Source organism: Berghia stephanieae, chromosome 1, assembly GCF_034508935.2.
Source record: "Berghia stephanieae isolate SIO BIC M18660-M18661 chromosome 1, UCSD_Bste_1.3, whole genome shotgun sequence".
NCBI lineage: Eukaryota > Metazoa > Mollusca > Gastropoda > Nudibranchia > Aeolidiidae > Berghia > Berghia stephanieae.
The window spans coordinates 103,655,423-103,675,726 of NC_088360.1; the positions used below are offsets into that span (position 1 = coordinate 103,655,423).

The window sequence follows — 20,304 nt, forward strand, 5'->3', positions numbered from 1 at the left end:
TGTAGATTTAGAAAAGAATAGATGAATTGAACTTGAAAAACACACACACACACACACACACACACACACACACATATATATATATATATATATATATATATATATTTACATATTTGCATTTAGAAACATCTTCATAAATTTGAATACCAAATAAAAATCCATACCCACCGTTGGTCGAGTCTTTTTATTACTTTATTTTAGATTATTTTTAAATGGCAAATTTTAACATAAAATATCCGACTTCTGTCATCATTTGACACGATTTTGACCCCTGACCTCGATATTGAAGTAGGCGTAACACACACTTCACTCACTTCTCCAAATCGAAAGTTGTTTTGATGTGGATTCTCACTTTCTCTTTTGTTTTTTGTTGATGTTTGCACTGTTTTATGATTATTGATCATGACTGAACTATCCGTTTCAGTTTTTATTTTTTTAACGTTTATAATATTTTCCTGTCAAGGAGCTTATGTTCTTAAAGATGTAGATGTTGTTTCTGTTGCTGGACAACCAGTCCGAATCTTCACCAGGGAATCAATGCAGTCATATGATGGATCAGTATGTGTTGATTTGTTGTTGTGTTTAACTTTAACTTTAATAAATATATGTAAAAAGTTAACCTTAAATGTTAAGATTTTTACAGATGTTGCAATCATTGCGTTTTGGGAAATAAAGACAAAAATGTAAATAAATAAGCACATTATTCATTATGGAAGTGTCAATTGCCAAGGAGTGAGTCCTTGGTAGTTGACGGTTCATCAATTGCCAAGGAGTCAATCTTGGTAGTTGACGTTCATCAATTGCCAAGAGCAATTGGATCTTCAGCCGCATGTGTGTTCAGTCGGGCCTCAATCAGCTGCATGTGGTGATTTCAGTCAAGCCTCGATTTGCGCGCATACGAATCTCGAACCCCGTCACTTTCTTTTCTTTGTTGTGGAAAGGATCAAGTCCACACTTGTTGGCATTTGTTTTTAATTTTTATGTCTTTTCACGAATTCCAAGATGATTTAAAATAATATCAAACAAAAATTACTGTTGATTTCGGATTCAGCGGGGGAAAAAAAACAGAAGGACGAGGTGGCAAATCCCTGCCAAGATGTCCTAGATTAAAAAAGAAAAATAAGATTTCCTTTATTTTAAAGGAAATATACTGCACATCGTCTTAATACGGAATAATTAACGTAAAACATTTGTGCAACAAGATCAATCCGTGGCATTAATAGTAAATAGTTGATGATCTACCAACTGGCAAGGTCCGTAACAAAAAGAGGAAATATGAGAGAGAGAGAGAGAGAGAGAGAGAGAGAGGGGGGGGGGGGAATGACAGAGAAATACATACACAGAGGAAAAAATGGCAGAGAGGGAAAAGAGAAAATGACAGAGAGAGAGAGAGTGTGTGTGTAATAGAGGAAAAAAAGAGAAAATGACACACAGAGAGAAACAAGAGTAAAAGAGAGTATTAATTAATATTAATATTATTAATACATAACATCACTCTGTGGCAATGCATCACTTCGTGACACTAAAGGTACTCCGTGGCAGTTAAAAGTACACATGCGTAGTTGATAAACTGACACGGTCCTTGGCAATTGACGATTTGACAATTGTCAAGGTCCTTGGCAATTGACGCTACCATTAATTATACTCGTAACACTAACACTAACAGACTACAAAATTTGCAGCCACAAGAAGTAGACTATAGTTCAGTCCACTCTGGATAATCGCAACACCTTGGGATCATCAAGAATGTTGCAATTAATCGAAGTTGCCATTAACTGTTGATCCCTGTCCACGATTGCCACATTTTACACATATATGCTAAATTCAAACTCAAACCAGTTGTTGTAATGGTAAACACTGTTCTTAGTCCACCACAGACATAGCAATTTGATTGAAACAAAAACCATATGGCATCCCTGTAAAGATTTTGACAAGCAGAAGAAGCTTTGATGCAAATCGACATCTTATTCAGATTGGATTAACTTTCACTCTTTTGTTCTCAACATCTTAGGTTAGCCGTGATGGGAGAGACTTTATCAAACTTGTTTGTCTCAAGGCACAGTTGTCAATCCCAAAACAAAGGATATCGCTCAGTCTCTCTTAACAACTGTCATTGTCTACCTGTTGTAAAAATTATGCCCAGTCCCTTCGCCTCCTTTTTAATGGCCACAGATGACATCAGAAACCCATACTGCAAGGCCCCGCCCTCTTTTATCTCAAATAGAATGGTGACACACTCCTGTAGCATTAACTCCAGCTCACTCTCGATTTTTCGACCAGTCACAATTTCTTCCGTGATAAAATTTAACCATGATAATTTGTTTGATTGATTTCTTGAATTTACCACTTTTTTAGGGCAAAAATTTGTTGTGATTAACCAAAGTCTGTTGCAGCATGGCTCAGCAGTACGGTCTTTGCTTCGTACCCGAAAGGTTCAGAGTTCAATCACTCGCAGCTGCGCTGTGTGGCCTTGAGCAAGTCACCTCGCCCTAGCTCATTATGCAGCGCTGCACTGCGGCTAACGCCTGGGTTATTCCAGTCTTCCCTTGGAATAGACCCTAGAGAAAAGTTTCCCCTATGGGATGAATATAGGGAATTTTATTTATTTTATTTATAATTAACCAGTGACTTTTATATAGAATTTATTTCATTTCTTGAGAAATGCTGCGATTAACCTAGATGCGATTATCCGGAGTGGATTGTAGTAGTAGCATATGGCTACATCTCCACTCATCACCGCAGTTGAGGACAGTCTCGAAACCTCCCGCCAATCTCATCACAGGACAGTGCAGGGTTATGTGGTCTGCTGTCTCTAACCTTCCCTGACAGTGTGGACAGTCAGTTGACTCCCTCAGACCCCATCAATGCATTTTTGCAGCAGACCTGTCGTGGCCTGTCAGTAGTGCAACCCACTGTTTTATATTGCCATTCCTGAAGCCTGGCATTAGTTTTGTTGGGTCTTTGATTACCCCACCTCCCTTGGGTTTGGTATTTGTCCAATATTCCCCCAGGCTTTCTCAGCCATTACATTGGGTCACTAAAAATTAAACTTATATCTATCTTCATGGCCCAAATGAAACAAACAAAAAAGTTAGCTGTCTTCAAATATACAAATGCAAAACATTCCAATTGCCTTTACATTTTAATAGCTGAATTTGACAACAATATCATACATTCATCAAATCCCTATAGAGGGCAGACACCATTTCTTATTTAAATCAATACTGATGAAAAAACAAACCATTTATTTCGCACCCCATGATAAATTTCTCAAAGCTTTAATATACACTGTTGGCCTTTTTCACAATCACATTCGTGATTATGCACTTTCACAAATTCAGTCAAGGCCTCTTATTCAGTTCAAGGAACTGTACGAAGATTGAGGAACCTAAACAAGCAACGCTGATGTGGATGTTGATGGCTGAGTCAACATCATTTCATGGTTTAATGCAAAGCCTAGCAGGATTCATTGAGCACAATCTATCAGTGGTGGATAACATTGATTGTCAACTTTTTTTCTGGCAGTTTGTCCTTGCTTAAATGCACCATTTTCCACACAGGTGAGGTAGACAACAGACAGTCATGTGAGTGCAAAAATAGCACCTAGGAGTGCACATGACTTGTACATGACTTGTGTGACACCATGAGGAAGTAAATTTTAATCTATGGATAGGTAATGTGTATCTTTTGATATATCCATATTATTTCACTCGGAAAGAATGACACAAATGCAAAACAGTATTAGCTTTGGCTTGTGACAACGGATCTTGAATTTGATAGGTAGATTTCACCTTTCATTCGTCTTTTTTCCTCTGCCCTTTTAACTTAAATTGTCACGGTTTTTATATTTAGTTTACTTTGCAGAATTTGAATTTTGTAATATTTGTTTTTCTGCAGGATGAAAATAAGCCAATCTACATGGGTATAAAGGGTGTAGTCTTTGACGTCTCAACTGGCAAAAGTAAGTCTGGGATTTTTAAATTTTAATTATTTATTGAAGTATTCAAACTTATGACCAAATGGTTTAATATCTAATTTTGAAGTCTGTTATTCCACAGAGGTGTCCTGGTCACTCCATCTTTGGCTTAATGAAACTCATGACTTGGAAGGGCAGTCATAATCTATTCTCAGAAAGGTTGAAAGTCTTTTCAGATCTACCGACTATTACAAAAAATTCGTAGAATCACGAAATTTTGGAGACAATTTCAGAGCTTCATGAGCAAATCTAAGTCATTAAAACTTCTTGGAAATGAAAGTTGATGCAAACTACTTAATTTTGAGGATTTTGAAGTGGTGAATTGTTGATTTTTAAAGTTAACTATAGCGATTACAATTTTTGTCTCCCAAAATCACGAAGTTTTAGATTTTCAAGTAGGCAGGTCTGCCATTGAATTCATTGAATCAGGAATTTGAAAAGGGCAATGTAGGTGTTTTGTTTTTATGAAATTCAAAGTTCATTATGGCTTAAGTTATAGAATTTCTAAAATGTAAGGAAGGAAGTCGCAGAACAAGTGCTAGGTGTGAATTTCTGGTTTTGCAAACAGCATCATGGCTAAGGTAATAGGAGCAAGATGCCACATACCAGAGAAACACCAAATACTCAATTACGACTTTTTTTTTTATTCTAGTGGCACATTGATGTGACTTATTTCTATGTTTATCTACCATATATTACTTTAATCAGATAATCAGACATTCAGTTTTCAGGACCAAAAAAAAAATAATTTTTTTATTGAATTCAGTGTCAGAATTTTTTTTTAAAAAGGGGGGTGGGGAATCTTTTTATTTTCTTAATTGTTATTTGAAAAGAAAATTTATGTAATCAAAACCATTGCTTTTTGCATCTTCTCTGTCTTCCTACGGATCATCTCTCAAATAAACAATTTGTTTTATTCAGGATTCTATGGCAAAGGCTCTCCATACAACAGTCTGGTTGGCAAAGACAGTACCAAAGGTATCGCCAAAATGTCATTAGATGAAAAGGATCTTACTCATGATATTGTAAGTATTTTTTCTTTTTAGTTTATACTTTTGTCTTATGTTGGGAACCCTTTACCTGTGTGTAGGGAATGGCAATATCTATATAGAATTTTATGCTAGTGAGTTTAGTTTCCTTAAAACATTTATCCTAAGTGGACCTGATTGGAAAGCACTATTTTCCCTCTTTTCACGTTGTAACATTGCACGTCTTTTGTTATCTCTTGATCATTGAAACAGTTAGCTTGGTTTGTTTTTGTTCTTTGAGACACGACTACTCTAATAAATTAAAACTATAATCTGGATAAAATAAGGACTGATGACTATTCAATTTCTCATTGCATATTTTATTTACCATTTTGGATGATATGAAAAGAAAATGATGGCCGCTATAATTTTCATTTCACTTTAAGACCGATTGGTTTTAGATTAATGTGAGTGCAAGATCATCAATGATGCTTTGACAGACCATTTCATTTCTAGAATATGATAATAATGGATGTTCTAACATTTAATAAAGCAAATGTGTCTAATTTCTTGCCACAGTTGATTAAATGTATCATTCACTGTTGTGATGAATTAAAAATAAATATTTTTGCCCTCGTTCTCCTCCTCCTCCAATCAAACATCGGATTGTGTTGTGCTTCTTTTTTTTTTGCTACATACCTGCTCCACTCAGATGCTCACTCTGGTTAGTGGACATATACATAATAGTGCTCTTTGAGAAAAATCGCCAGCAAAGTTTTATTGGATATGATGATGATGATAATAATAATAATAATAATGATAGTACAGTTTACTCTGCTCTTAATTGTACAGCCTCTTGAATTTGGATTGATATTCGTAGTATCTTGTATACTAATGGATAATAATTAATGTTTTAAACCATTATTTATTTATTTTTTGGCAGTCTGACTTGAATGAAAGTGATCTAAAGTCGCTGGATGAAACTTTTGAAGGGACTTACATGGCCAAATATCCTGTCGTTGGCTACATGGACTACTTCAGGGATCAGCACCCAGAAAAATTTAGAAATATCAAAACTGAACTGTGATAAATCAAATGGTGGCTTTATATTTGTATGTGTGCCCTACAGTATCAATCCTGTATTGTGTCACAAAGAACAGGATGGGATAAAAATCACTGGATTAAAAGTCATCATTATCAGATTGAGGAAATTTTATTTTTTTATTTTTATGTTTTTTTTTTATTTACAAAAGAAAGCTCACTCTTCTTAGGAAAGAAATGTATTTTAGCTCAAATTTGATATAAGTTAAACTTAAAAATTCAATTTTAAGCACCTGGTTCACCCTGATATAATACCGTTTTGCGACTATTGTTTGTATACTATATATGAAATGTAAACCATACTATGGTTTACATTTTATCATGACAATAAATACTTCATTATACTATTAACCGCACTGTACACATGTTTCATCAACAACATGACATTAGTTAGCAGCGGTCTGTACACTATAAGCACATGTTATTGCTTCCTTGCTTTATGCAGTGTGGTCAGTGACCTTAACTAGGAGTTAATATTATGATAATGTAGTTCCCTGGTCTTACACACTTCAGAAAATATTAAGAGACATTACATCCTTGAAAAATCACTAATTATGGTAATGGGTAAGGGAAGAAATCTGAGAGACTAGCGTCCTGTCAAAAGGGTACAATTGTTATCGTCTGTTTCACGCTATAGAAACTGGGATAAACTCTGGCTCCATGGGCTAAATGGCTCTGAAGGACTTATTATTATTATTATTATTATTATTATTATTATTATTATTATTATTATTATTATTATTATTATTATTATTATTATTATTATTACTGTATAAGGGAGGAAGAGGATGATCTTGAAGGAGATCTGAAAAACCCTGACAGATATCAGACGAATATCCAGTTCTGGACATTCCTGCAGAATGTTGCGTCTGGACTGGATACACCATGTGCATATGAGAGGGCCTAGTATTGTTGTGCATTCCTACAAGTCTTATGAGGTTGTGATGTCTAAGATTATTGTTTATCTCTGTCTACTTCTGTATTGGCTATTTATTTACCATTCTTAGATAGTTATGCTTCGAACATGATAAAGTTGGTGCGTGGTTAATAGGAATAATGTGGTTTACTGATTGTCTTTTTATTATATTATGGCTTTTTGTGCAGATAGCATTTATTTAACAGTATTTTTATTCTTTGTTAATAGGTAATGACTTTGTTGTGATCTATTGACATAATACTTTATTCTGGGTGGGGATCCTGACCTCCCATGGCGGGCAGGGAGGTACATACTGTGTCTTCTATCCCCTTATATCTATTTTCCAACATGCTTTCTGTCTTTGTCTTGGAATGAAGGTACTTGGTTTTGTCCTGGCCCTGGCCGGATCCCTGGCTGGGAGGGAAACAGTCAAATGCATAGTTATTGTTTTGGGAGATGATCTTTTTTTCCTTGTAAATCATCTCTCTGTTATGCATTGTATTATGTTTAGTTTGCATATTATATTATATAATTTGTAAACATTTGAGTGTATTCCTCTTAGTTCGGGCATGTGCCTGGATGAGACTTTTAGGTGATCTCAAACTAAGTACTTTGACGGTGTGCTCTTGGAATCTACATCTGTTCCCTATTTGAACCAATTCCCCTTTGTTTCACCTTTTCTTTGGTGCTTTAATTGTAATTCTAGAACTTTTTACTATCCCATTTTCTTCCTTTTTACTGGCGCTTATATGACCTTGATGTGTTGCAAGCGCCGTAAAACTCTTAAAAACAAACAATAATACTTTATTGATGTACAAATAATTCATCTGAGCATATTTGTTTCTGTCTGCGTGTTTGTATGTATGTGTGCATGCCCCTCAGGCAATCGGATAGTAGAGGGGAGGGATGAGGGATCAACTGCTGCAAATTCTCAATTATAGAAGTTATCAGTTAATTATTTAAGTAAAATTATTTATTATTTCAGAGTTTTATAAAGTCATTTTAGACTTTTCATTAGGTAGACTAAAACGAATTATTTATTTTTACTTTGTAATTTTTACTTAATATGTGTGAAAGGATTTTAGTTTGAAATTTTTTAATGTGAAAAATTGGTCGAAAGAATCCAACAGTTGTGACTATTTTGAAATATCTAAATAAAAAGGCTTTATGATAACTTTAATTCATGTTATAAAAGCAAGGATGTGATACACTGCTGTCCGCTTAAGATGAACTGCATTAGATCAATTCTCGCTCAAAATAACTCTGAGGCTGGTCCCAATTTTTCTGCTCTAAATCATTAGTAATTTAAACTGTTCGAGATAAACTCCATCCATGAGCTTGTCTGGATAAGATAAACTCATAATCTCTGGGATAGACATGATAGTCTATCTCTCAATCCTTCTGTCTCTTCCTCACCTTCCCCCCGCCCACCATTGTCTCCTATCTGTTGGTCTCCTCATTGTGCAATATGTTCACTTGCCACAATCAAGTCACAGCACTGTCTCTATCTTTATATTTGAGTGTGTTTGCACTATAGCCCCCTATTTTTTCCCATATAGTTTGTGCCTTTCTCTATAATCCCTGCCCATCCCTTCTCATTGTGTCATCCCTCATGCACATCCCTGCTGGGAAGTTGGCATCTTATAATTGCCTCACTCCCGTGTGAAAGGATTTTAGTTTTAAATTTTTTAATGTGAAAAATTGGTCGAAAGAATCCAACAATTGTGACTATTTTGAAATAACTAAATGAAAAGGCTTTATGATAACTTTAATTCATGTGATAAAAGCAAGGATGTGATACACTGCTGTCCGCTTAAGATGAACTGCATTAGATCAAGTCTCGCTCAAAATAACTCTGAGGCTGGTCCCAATTTTTCTGCTCTAAATCATTAGTAATTTAAAATGTTCGAGATAAACTCCATCCATGAGCTAGTCTGGATAAGATAAACTCATAATCTCTGGGATAGACATGATAGTCTATCTCTCAATTATCTGTCTCTTCCTCACCTTCCCCCCGCCCACCATTGTCTCCTATCTGTTGGTCTCCTCATTGTGCAATATGTTCACTTGCCACAATCAAGACACAACACTGTCTCTATCTTTATATTTGAATTTGAGTGTGCTTGCACCATAGCCCCTTATTTTTTCCCATTTGGATTTTGCCTTTTTCTATAATCCCTGCCCATCCCTTCTCATTGTGTCATCCCTCATGCACATCCCTGCTGGGAAGTTGGCATCTTATAATTGCCTCACTCCCCTACCCCCCCCCCCCCCCCCCCTCATCCTCACTAGGCTAGTTTCAAGGGCTTGCTAATTGCTAATCAGAACGAAACTAGCGTTCCAACCTTCCCAACTTTTTTTCTTCATTCTGACTCTGCCTTTCCAAGCATTTCGATCATCGTCATCTGCCTGTTGTATTGAGAAATATGGCTCTAATGACAAATACTAGTAGAAAAAAAAGTCACTTTTAGTTTAGCCAAGCTTACCAGGAAGCTGGGTCAACTTTCTAGGGGAATAGATTAAACAAATGTTTGCATCCATGAAAGGTTGTTCCCCTTGAGTTTTGGATACCACAAATTTTTGTGGTCCTTGTGGTCCTCGGGGCTTATCTTAAGCGGACAGTAGTGTACTTAGAACTTTCCACCTGGAGAAAATAATGTCATGAAGAGGTGAGGAAAAAAATTATTTCTATTTCCACGTTTTGTTCATCATTCCGTTTTATCAGTATACATTCAAAGCTGGTACTATTGATATGTCTCCACTTTGCTACGGCTTTTTACTGCCATATATTAGACATTCCGTGATATTTTGTACTGGAGTGGTTATTTACTATGCTATGCAATTGTATTACGCTGTTTTCAGTAAACGAGAATCAAAAGAAATAAAGAATAGAGACTCTCAATGTGTTTTTTAGAATTAATCTTTGATTTAGTGAGTTCATTTATTATTATAGCCAGACCATTCATGTATCTGGTTGGGATCTTCTGGCCTCTCATGGTTGGCGGAGAGGTCACTTGCTGTGTCTATTATCCCAATATCTGTTTTTCCTTTCCATGTTGTCCTCTATCCTTGTTCTGGATCATGGCGTACTAGTCGAATGTATAGTACCTTTTTTGAGAGATGTATTTCTTTTTTTTTTCCATTGTAAATCATCTCTCTATTGTGCAATTACAATTATCAGTTTTTAATTCAATATTGTATTTTGTAAACATTTGAGTGTATCCTTCATAATGGGATTCTCGTCTTGGGCCCAGATGGGACTTTTAAGTAATGTTAAAATAGGCACATCAGTGGATTGCTAGTGGAATCTTCTGTTCCCTATTTGAACCAGTCCCCTTTGCTTTGATTTTTATGTTGTAATAAGGCCTATTAGCTTCAAATCTACTTTTCCATCATCTTCCTTTTACTGGCGCTGAAATGACTTAAGTGTCACAAGCGCTGTAAAACCCCTCAAATCAGACAGCAAACAATATTTATGTGGTATGATTTAACATTGGCGAGGATCTCTCTTTTGTGTGTGTAATTTTTACATAGATATATATTATGTGACATTGTAACCATCTGAGTGTGCTCCTCTTTGTGGTATCTTGTGTTACGTCTCAATAAAATAAATAACAATGTGAAATTGAATGTAAGCTTCAAATTAATATACGAAAACAGATAAAATGGACGTTTTGGGTTTCCTCTTTATCAACAAAACAGGATGAATGAAACACTACAGACTTTAATGAGGAATACTGAGGACATATCTTGATGGAGGGCCCTTACCCCAAAATCATCTCTCATGTCTCCTCTACGACCACCTCGGTCAGGAGAGTGAGTGAGTGAATTAAAAAAATTATTTAAAATACTGATGATGATGATGATGATGATTGAGAGAATATATAACTAACTAAATCAGCAGTAGATTCATTTTATTAACTAAAACACATTATGCACAAACACATACACACACAGAGACGCTCTCAGAATAGGACACCAAATCACTTTACCAGAATTTACATGATACCCTCTTTCTGGGTGAGGTCCTTTGACCTCTCATAGTGGGCAGGAGGTCAATTCCTGTGTCTTATATCCCCCTACATCTTTTTTCCGCGTTGCTTTCTGTTTTTCTCTTGGAATGAGATTGCTTGGTTTTGTCCTGACCCTTGTCGGAGTCCTTAACTGAGAGAGAAGCAGTCAAATGGTTAGTATTGATTTTGGGGGACGTTTTTACCCACTTGAAAATCGTCTCTCTGTAATGTATTGTTAGTATGTTTTCTTTTTGGATATATCCTGTAAACATTTGAGTGTATTCATCTTGGTGGGATCCTGTGCTGGTGTCTGGATGAGACTTTTTGGTGATCTCAAACAAATTACATGGACAATGTGCTCTTGGAATCTACATCTGTTCCCCATTTGACCATTCCCCTTTATCTTGCTTTTCCTTGGGTACCTTTACTAAAATTCTATAATTTTTTCACTATCCTATTTTCTTCCTTTTTACTGATACTGAAAAATGTCCTAAATGTGTCGCGTGCGCCGTGAAACCGGTAACCCCCCCCCCCCCCCCCCCTTCTCCCAGTAAAAAAAAAAAACAACAAAAAAAAAACAACTTTCTTCTGTGTGTGTGTGTGTGTGTGTGTGTGTGTGTGTGTGTGTGTGTGTGCGCTCGCACGCACGTGTGTGTTTGATTTACTATCAGGGAGATGTGTCTTTTCTTTCTTTTTCTTTACTTTATCATTTTTTTAAAAAGATGAAGAGTGGAAGTTTCATTCTCTCTCTGCTCTTCTAGATCGAGGATTGGGGTTGGCTCATGGTGGGTTCTGTGCAGCCTTGTGATTGTGGTCGGTGACCTTTGAGCTGAAAGAAGTGCAAAGTTGATTCCTTGGATAAATGGTCTTCATTCATATTTGTCCATTTGTCACAATATTTAGGTGTAATGATAGGTACCTGGGCCGTATCAGCGTTAACAGCGATTTATAGGCATCTTGTAGGTACAGTTCAATATGTTCACTGTTGGTGTTCGAAAGAGACCCTATGCAAACTGTTCAGAGCACAATTCTGCCTTAAAAACAAAAGAAAACAACCACCAACCCCCCCCCCAAAAAAAAAAACAAAAAAAAAAAAAAACACGATTTTTAAATTATTATTATTATTTTTTTTTTTTTTTGCTAGAAAACTCGTCCTTCAAATATAGGTCGATTAGAATGACCATAATCTTGGAGAGATTTTGACAAGACGTGGGCCACTTTAAATCGATCCAAATTTAAAGGACGAGTTCTCTGGCCTACATAAAATTTTAAAAAGTGTTTTATTGTTAGAGAAAGAAGACAGAATTATTGGATTGCCTTTATTGAGGCTCCTGTCATACATTGATCCACACGTTTGCTCTCTCTCTCTCTCTCTGTGTGTGTCTCTGTCTCTCTCTCTCTCTGTCTCTCTTTCTCTCTCTCTCTCCCTCAATCATTTGTCCTATCAATCTTAATTAAGACTTTTTTTTTCTCCTTTTAATTTATAATATTTTGTAAGCATTTTTAGTTTATTATTATGCAAGTTGGGTGCGAAGATAAAACGCGAAGGTTGTCCCAGACTGCACTGCTCTTCTATGCTTAATAGCAGAAAAGGTCAAATCACATGACCACATCTCCTAGGTGTCTCCGTTTGCATACGAGTGTTTAGAAATGGCGGACCATAATTACCTTTAGCACGCAAACTGTCGAGGGCTTTTACATATTTTATGAAGATGGCTGCCCCAGCTCCGTACAAGCTGGATTTTGACAACCAGAAACGAAACGTTTTTGTCACGCAATTGAATGAGCGGTGAGAGGATGTCTTGTTAAGCATTAGTGTAAAACAACTGCTTTGTTTTTAGAGCGGTTGTTTATATTTTCATTTTGTCGATTGTTTGTTATGCATGTATATGGCGGTGAGTTACAGAATTGATAAAAGACATCAAATAACCTAACATCAGAACTATTAAAAAGCAAAAGGCATGACTTTAAGTAAATTTATATGCTTCATCCAACATTTGTGTTTGCCATAGTTCACAAATCAGTCGCATAATTGAAGCTGATCTTGAATGGTTCAGAATGTTTAGATTATGAAAGAAAACAAGCAAACAAACACAAAAAAAGGAGAAAAATCAAACAAACAAAACAAAACGATAGGTCATCTCCCAGGCTCGCTCTCAAACATTCAAATCGTTATTGAGGATAAAAAAGCAGAATTCTTAAACTAGGCAGCCAAAAATCTGAATAAATATGATAAGGTACTTCGATAACGCATTTTTATGGCCGTTGATAACTTCATCGTCATCATCATCTTCTTCTTATCTTTAATTATCTGCCATAAATGTATTTAGATAGTCGATATCTTATAGCTTTGCTATAGTTAATACAAAACAAAATTATTTTGTTTCAGAGATGATGAAGATGACGTCACTGCGTTTCCAGTTGTCAAAGAATCTGGAGACAAACTCATTGAAACTGGAATCAACACATTACAGAAAACGTTGCTTCTAAAAAAAGAAGTTGAAGTTGATAAGGTCAATGCCCAACTTGAAGCCAAACGTTATGAATTCAAACAGCGCATGGAAACATGTGCATATCGCCAAATTCAAGTTCAGAAGAAGCAGCAACAGGTAAGCAGGGCTAGAAATAAAGTGAAGCGGTTGTTAAAAAATATCACATAGTGTGAAGAGGAAGAGTAGCCTTGTGTTTTGTAAATTTATCATTTTACATTTAAAAGGAAAATTAACGTACAATTTAAGACAATTATATATAAATTTTGATGTGGGGATTTGAACTCTCTCTCTCTCTCTCTCTCTCTCTCTCTCTCTCTCTCTCTCTCTCTCTCTCTCTCTCTCTCTCTCTCTCTCTATCTCTATCTCTCCCCTCCTCCAAAGTAACTACCACAAAACCAACAAAACAAAAAACAAAAATAAATAGATAAAAGATTAAATTATCTTAAATTGCCTTCTCCAAAATATTTATATAATATTAATTATATTTTGTATGTTTTTTTTACTGTATGGATTATAATTATTTTTTGCATTATTTGCATGTTATATATACTAGGGGAGAAAAGTTTAAGATATTTATTGAAATATGTACTACGATCTTAATTATGATTTATATTTAATATTTGTGTCAGGTATATTTAATAATTAGGTAGAGCGATATGTAATGAAAAGTGTCAAATTTATAATGAATGTTGGTTATATTATTTCAGAAAATGTTATTGATGTATATAAAAGTTACAATGAGCATTTGAAGGTTTTTTAGAGCATATTAGCCTTTAAATGATACCATATAACGTGATACATATTATAAATAGATAAATTAAATTTTAATAGACTTTTCATTTAAATGTTATTTCATTTGCTACAGATGAAAGATAGAGTTTCCAAATTTGAAAAATTTATTCAAGAAAATGAAGCAAAGAGGAGAAGAGCCATTCAGAAATTCCAACAAGAAGTGAAGCTCAGAGAGCAAAAAGCTTTAGAATTTTCATCATTGGATGATCAGTTACATCATTATAAAAGCAGGTTTGTTCATTCTCGATATAAATCGTATAATTTACTTTTGATAAAATAAATATTTTCACTCAAAATAGAATGTCATAAAGGCAAACCGATTTTGATTTCAAGAGGAGTGATTAAAATACTTATATTTTCTTGTTGTATTAATTTGATCTTTTTTATGACTTCTTCAGACAAATATATGTTTGTATTGTATCTCAGACACAGATTACTTGAGGCAAAGTTGAAAGCATACAGACTTTATGAAGAATATTTACAAAGTGTGATTGAGGCAATGCCTGAAGACTATCTCCCATCGACCGAGGACAAAGTGAAAGGTTTAATGATGAGGTATCGGACATTAAGTGAATCCAACAAGAGCCTCGTGGAAAATCTTGACACCATGTCAGACGAGGTAGGAGATTGATTATTGATACAAAGAGTATTTGATCTAGTGATAGTACATAATAGACCTTTATATACCATAATGTCAGCATATAACTTGTCATTTAAGATCATTGATTGACATGTGTAAAAATAACAACAACTTTTTGACAGATTGTTTTTAGAACTCACAGATCTTCTTAAATTGATGCCTTTAATATCAACAAGCTTCAATTTTAAGATACTAGAGCTATAATATGCTTGAGTAGAAATATTCTACATAATTGTTGATAATGCACCAAGGAATAGAGTTGAATGTCAGACAATAATAATTTATGCTCAATGAATTAAATAGAATCACGAGCAGTCATTTTTGCACGAGGAGATTAGTATCAACAAATAAATGGATAAGATAGTGTTTTGCTGATTGGGATTATGTTTAGCTTCTTATCTTATGCAATCTGTCTAACACTAAAAAGTATGCAATTACATTCCATTACCATGTACTCAACGTATAAAGTTTTGGATGACAAGAACTTGTGCACTTTTTCATTTTTTTTCATAAACACTTTACCAAGATTATATTAATACCTTAAGTTGGGTAATTATCATCATGAAGATAAAGAAATAAAAGTATTTATTTTTTGTTTTGGTATTGTTTTCTTTTAAAAACAGCTTGAATATTGTAAGAAGTCCCTTGATGTAATGAAGCAAGAGCATCAGAAAAATAAACTCTCGGAAACTTCCTGCCTGTCTTCCCTTCAAGAAAAACAAGAAGGAATGCTGGATGTCAATGAACAACTAGAGCAAACTTTCCAAATGAACAAAGGAGAAATGAGAACAAAGGTAATTTTAAACTCTCAAAGTGACAAATTAGGGAGCAGGCACTGTTGTAAGATAAAAATCTGAAAAAGTGTAAATGAAACAGTGCTAGACAGAGCAAGAAAGAAAAATACAAGATTTAAAAAAAACAAAAACATCCCAAACAATTTGCAGATCGAACCTCAGACCTCTTGATTACGTACCGGTCTGTGAAGTAAATTATTGTAAAACCCAGTAAAACTGAAATTCAAGAGAAAAAGTAATCTATTTCAGTTTAGACATATTCTGGTTTAATCAAAAATACTAAAAATAAGACAAAGGTAACAATGATAAAGGAATTGTCATATCCTTGTCGTTAATATTAATAATTACCAGTCTTGAGAAAGTCAAGTTTATAAGAATCAATCAAAGATATTCACTTTTTCATCTAGAAAAAAAAGGAAACTTTTCAATTTATTAGCAGTTTGTAGACAAACACTTTCAAATTCATCAATTGATTGTATTTTTAACAATCTTAAAGATAAAAATCGACTTCTTGAATTTTAAAAAAAAATGTGTTTCTTAATTATTTTTTTTTTGGGGGGGGGGGGGGGGGGGCGTTGTCAAAGTAACGAATTTCCACTTTGATGACCTTGTAAATTGTGAGCACATAATCAAGTGTGATCTTGATTATATTTTTTTTCGTCCTCACTGAAGTCAGTTCGAAAAGTAACAGTTAATTTTTGTTTCAAATAAATTTGGTTTTTATTGTTGACAGCAGAATATGTTTTTCATGAACTGAAGCTTTTATTGTTTATTCTTTTGTCCTTTTTTACATCCTATTTTGTCAACTGCACATTTGGATGTCTCTTCCTTTGATATTATTGATTTATTGTTAATCATCAACTCTTTTTATTTTTTCATGACATCCAGAGAACTGAAGTTGGAATAATTTTCATGGCCATCAATAACATTTATGAGAAGTGTCGCAAGTCTACAGACCCATCAACAGATAAAACAGACTGGGATGATAAACTCAACAAAATACGGGTAAGCCGTCTTTACTGCGATTTTTTTATCCGTCACTTCTGCAATAACCTTACATTTAAAGGTTTGAATTAAATACCACAGCATTTCATTTGTCAAAAATGTACACATTTTTCATTCTGCTAGGAGTAACTGAAAAATAGTTATGTTCTTTGCTCTATGATTTTTTTTGATTTTTTTTTTTTTTACAGTTGTGAAGTTTCTCGCATATATTTTTTCGACTATAAGTATTTATATGGATGATTGTACACTGTTTCATTTTTTTTTCTTCTCTTTTCTTTTATTAAGGATCACCTAAAGGAGAGAGAAGGGGTTGTGAAAATAGTACAGAATACGCCAAGTATTTCCTCTGGAAGTGCATCCATACACCAATCAAGAGCTAGGCAGTCTTTAAAGGATAGCAAACCTGTCCTTAAAGTAACACCTGCATAGTAATTATAGAAATTCTTAGTGTTAAATTAAAAATATCAGTGGATTTATCAACAGATGAAATTGGCAGCTGCTGGAACTTGGAAAAATCCTTGTTATAAGTTAAACATAGAAATAAAACTCCTTAGATAGAAAAACAGTATCAACTTCATTGACAGGAAATTGGTGTAACAGAAAGATAATTGTTACAAATGTCTCAACATGTTCTCAGATTTTTTTATTTTTTTTCAAAGAGCTTGTGATGACAAAATTCTATAAAATTTTGTACATATCATAATAAATAGATACTGTGTGCTTAGAATGAAATAGATTGTACCGATCGTTTTGAATTGGTAACAGGACTCAATCATTTGATTGTGATTCCCTTTAATGTCATTACAGTTTTGTTTTGTGATGGATAGAATCATCTCGCTTATTTGAACCAAAGATGTTTTGTATGGAGGAAGTTTGTGTGAATGCGTTATTCATCTTAGGCTTTTTATTTTTTATAACGAATCATTAACCCAACTGTGAAACAATCAGTTGGGATTCTCTTGCTTATAGTAATGCCTTTGCCATTAAATCATGAAGGATGGATGAAAAGAGTGAAAGGCTGTGGTTAAAAGCAAGGTTTATGCAGTTTGTAAAGTTTGTACGAGGTGCTGTAGTTCCAAGTTTATAAATTACCAATATAAGTTTGTTTATCCCTTCGAAATCACACTCGGCTGACTACCATTCCTCCTTTATTCTTGAAAACGTACCCTTTTTGCAGCTTCAAATCTTATTTGTTCAGCTGATCTATCCCAGTCCAGATATGTATTATAATGTGACCCACTATCTCAAACTTGTATTATGTTGCAGCAAACCAGATACCAAAATGTGAATTTAAAGTTAAAGTGGTAAGAAATGTATAATATAATATTTTTTTTGCTCTTTAAAAAATGTATCTATTAGTTCCTTTGCATGTAAACGAATGCTCTACCAACTGAGCAATCTGGACCCACAATTCATTGCTCTCAGTAAAACACAAAAACTTCAATCAAGTCCTATTTGTTGTGACTATAAATTAAATTTCCAGCCTCTTAACTATCATGACATCATACTGTTTTGAGATGATTGGTTACATATCGGGATAGTCTCTCGCCTATGTGTTGACGACTGAAAACTTTTACTGTTGTTGACAACTTTCAACCATATTATATTAGAATCATATTATATTGAGGCTCATTTTTTCATTCATACGGGGGGTGGCATTAACAATGTGTTCAGAGTATTTTCAGCTGTCTTAGGGCATTTTTTAAAATTTGCATTGTGGCTAGATATGATATTTCGAGAAAAGTGTTTATTTAAAAAATGTTGACGCCTTTTCCAATACGCTGGGTCATTTAAGTAGAAAAGAAAGGATAGTCAAAAAGTCTATAAATCTAGAGTTAAGCTGTTCTCACAAAGAAAGTAAAACAAAATGGGACTGATTCAATTAATGAATATAAGTAGATCTCTAATGGACTCTATCTAGTTTTACCTGGCTCAGATACAGGAACCCACCAGGAGTGACACATTCTAATTATTACAGTCTACAAATTTGCTGTGAAACACATAACATAACAAGATGTTTTTTTTTTAACAAAGGGAAAATACCCCCCATCCTTCAAACAAAAAGAGGAACATACATTTGTCTTTTTCTCTTTTAATGAAGGACTCCGGCCAGGGCTATAATATCATTCCAGGACAAGAACAAAAGGCTACCCGAATGGGGATAAAAGACATATATTATGGGGATAGTAAGAATATTGAGGGTGATCTCCCTAAAGAAATAAGGAGAAGTCCCCATCTAGTATAGTATGTTAGACTGCCATAAGTTCAGAATAATAAAGGTTATGAATAATAAATGAATATAGTCAGATTTAAGAGACTCAAATGCCGTTTTACTTCAATAAAGCTATATGAGTCTATTAAAGCCATTTCGACATTTTGTTTATTTCTGTTATTACACTTGGACATGATCGAAGTTTTTAAACGAATGACTCTTCACAATTGTACATCTTTCTGAACTCTATTGATTTAATCAAAAGATGAGGTTTAAACCTGAAGCTTAAGCTTAGAAACAAGAGAACAATGTTAAATGGAAAATTTAAAATTCAAGGCTTCATTTAGAATTTTAGATAAATCTTGTTATGGTACCTCACTCTCTTATGGGTAGATTTTTATCTCTTTCCCTTAATCTCTTACCTCAGATTCCAGTTGACACAGGCGGGGAACAGTTTACATTGTAGAATGTGTTAACCATCGGCATGGTTATTCTATCGATTTGCATTATGAAAGTTCTTTGAACACAAACCTACTCTGTATATAATGATATGCTTGATATCTTTGAATTGATTGTAAAATTATAATGCTGATGTTACTTTGTAAGATATACTATTGGCAAATAGTTATTTTTAAAATAAAAATTATCAAAAAAATACAACTGTTTTCGTGTCTCTATAGTTGTGCATTTATATGAATACAGTCATTGTCAACACCACTACCACCACCGCCATCATTATTTACTTATTTATAATAAATAAATAAATAATGATGATGATGATGCTTATTTTAAAAAAAAAGTTAATTGATGCTTGTGACTGGTCGTGTCAGTACCAAGAAAAGTATGATGATCGTTTTGTCAAAATACTATAAATCACCTGCAATACAAATCACGGGCATGACTGCATGGAGTTTTTTTTTTTTTTTAATTAGTCAATTAATTTATTTTTGTCTTTAAAGGGGTTGTGTGCCTCTTACAACAATTTTAGGTCATTTCAACACTCAGATAAAAGAAAGAAAATAGAACAGTCAAAAGATCTAGATCTGGCATCAAGCAGTTAACAGGAATCAAAGGTAGATCTAAGACCTACAGGATCTCCGTTAAACAGACACAATCCAATGGTTACAAATAAGCGTTATAATAAAATCCCAACAATTACTTAATAAAGGAGAGATGATTCATAAGGTTAAAAAAACATGTCTTATAGAAAGATTAATCCATCAGACTATTTCCTTCTTAGCAAAAGACTATACACAGCTCAGGCAAAACCAAATTATGGTCCCATTCTAGAGCAAAGCCACAAAGAAGCATGGGAAGGCCAAATCACCATATAGTCGGAATGAAGAGACAGCAAGGCGGTGGATCGATGAAGAATCCGACTTTGGAACTCCCTTT

The 20,304-nt window shown here is 34.3% G+C and overlaps 2 protein-coding genes across 2 annotated transcripts; both read left to right on the plus strand.

Moving 5' to 3' along the window:
* Positions 1-282: 282 nt before the first annotated feature.
* LOC144962621 (uncharacterized) lies at positions 283-9,861 on the plus strand. The gene is made up of 4 exons (XM_078895712.1): positions 283-558; positions 3,898-3,961; positions 4,898-5,001; positions 5,888-9,861. Exons 1-4 carry the CDS (start codon positions 403-405, stop codon positions 6,029-6,031), a joined length of 468 nt encoding a protein of 155 aa, XP_078751838.1. The 5' UTR covers positions 283-402; the 3' UTR covers positions 6,032-9,861.
* A 2,722-nt stretch (positions 9,862-12,583) lies between these two features.
* On the plus strand, positions 12,584-19,811 carry LOC144962622 (coiled-coil domain-containing protein 42 homolog). Its single transcript, XM_078895713.1, has 7 exons — positions 12,584-12,763; positions 13,364-13,583; positions 14,332-14,489; positions 14,685-14,877; positions 15,522-15,692; positions 16,581-16,697; positions 16,983-19,811. The coding sequence occupies exons 1-7, from the start codon at positions 12,681-12,683 to the stop codon at positions 17,124-17,126; spliced, it is 1,086 nt and encodes a 361-aa protein (XP_078751839.1). The 5' UTR covers positions 12,584-12,680; the 3' UTR covers positions 17,127-19,811.
* The last annotated feature ends 493 nt before the right edge of the window (positions 19,812-20,304 follow it).

Coding starts and splice junctions, on each gene's coding strand:
- LOC144962621 (XM_078895712.1), top strand. CDS start 403: ATGACTGAACTATCCGTTTCAGTTTTTATTTTTTTAACGTTTATAATA. Junction 559..3,897: donor TGCAGTCATATGATGGATCA/GTATGTGTTGAT, acceptor GTTTTTCTGCAG/GATGAAAATAAGCCAATCTA. Junction 5,002..5,887: donor AGGATCTTACTCATGATATT/GTAAGTATTTTT, acceptor ATTTTTTGGCAG/TCTGACTTGAATGAAAGTGA.
- LOC144962622 (XM_078895713.1), top strand. CDS start 12,681: ATGAAGATGGCTGCCCCAGCTCCGTACAAGCTGGATTTTGACAACCAG. Junction 13,584..14,331: donor TTCAGAAGAAGCAGCAACAG/GTAAGCAGGGCT, acceptor CATTTGCTACAG/ATGAAAGATAGAGTTTCCAA. Junction 16,698..16,982: donor ATAAACTCAACAAAATACGG/GTAAGCCGTCTT, acceptor TCTTTTATTAAG/GATCACCTAAAGGAGAGAGA.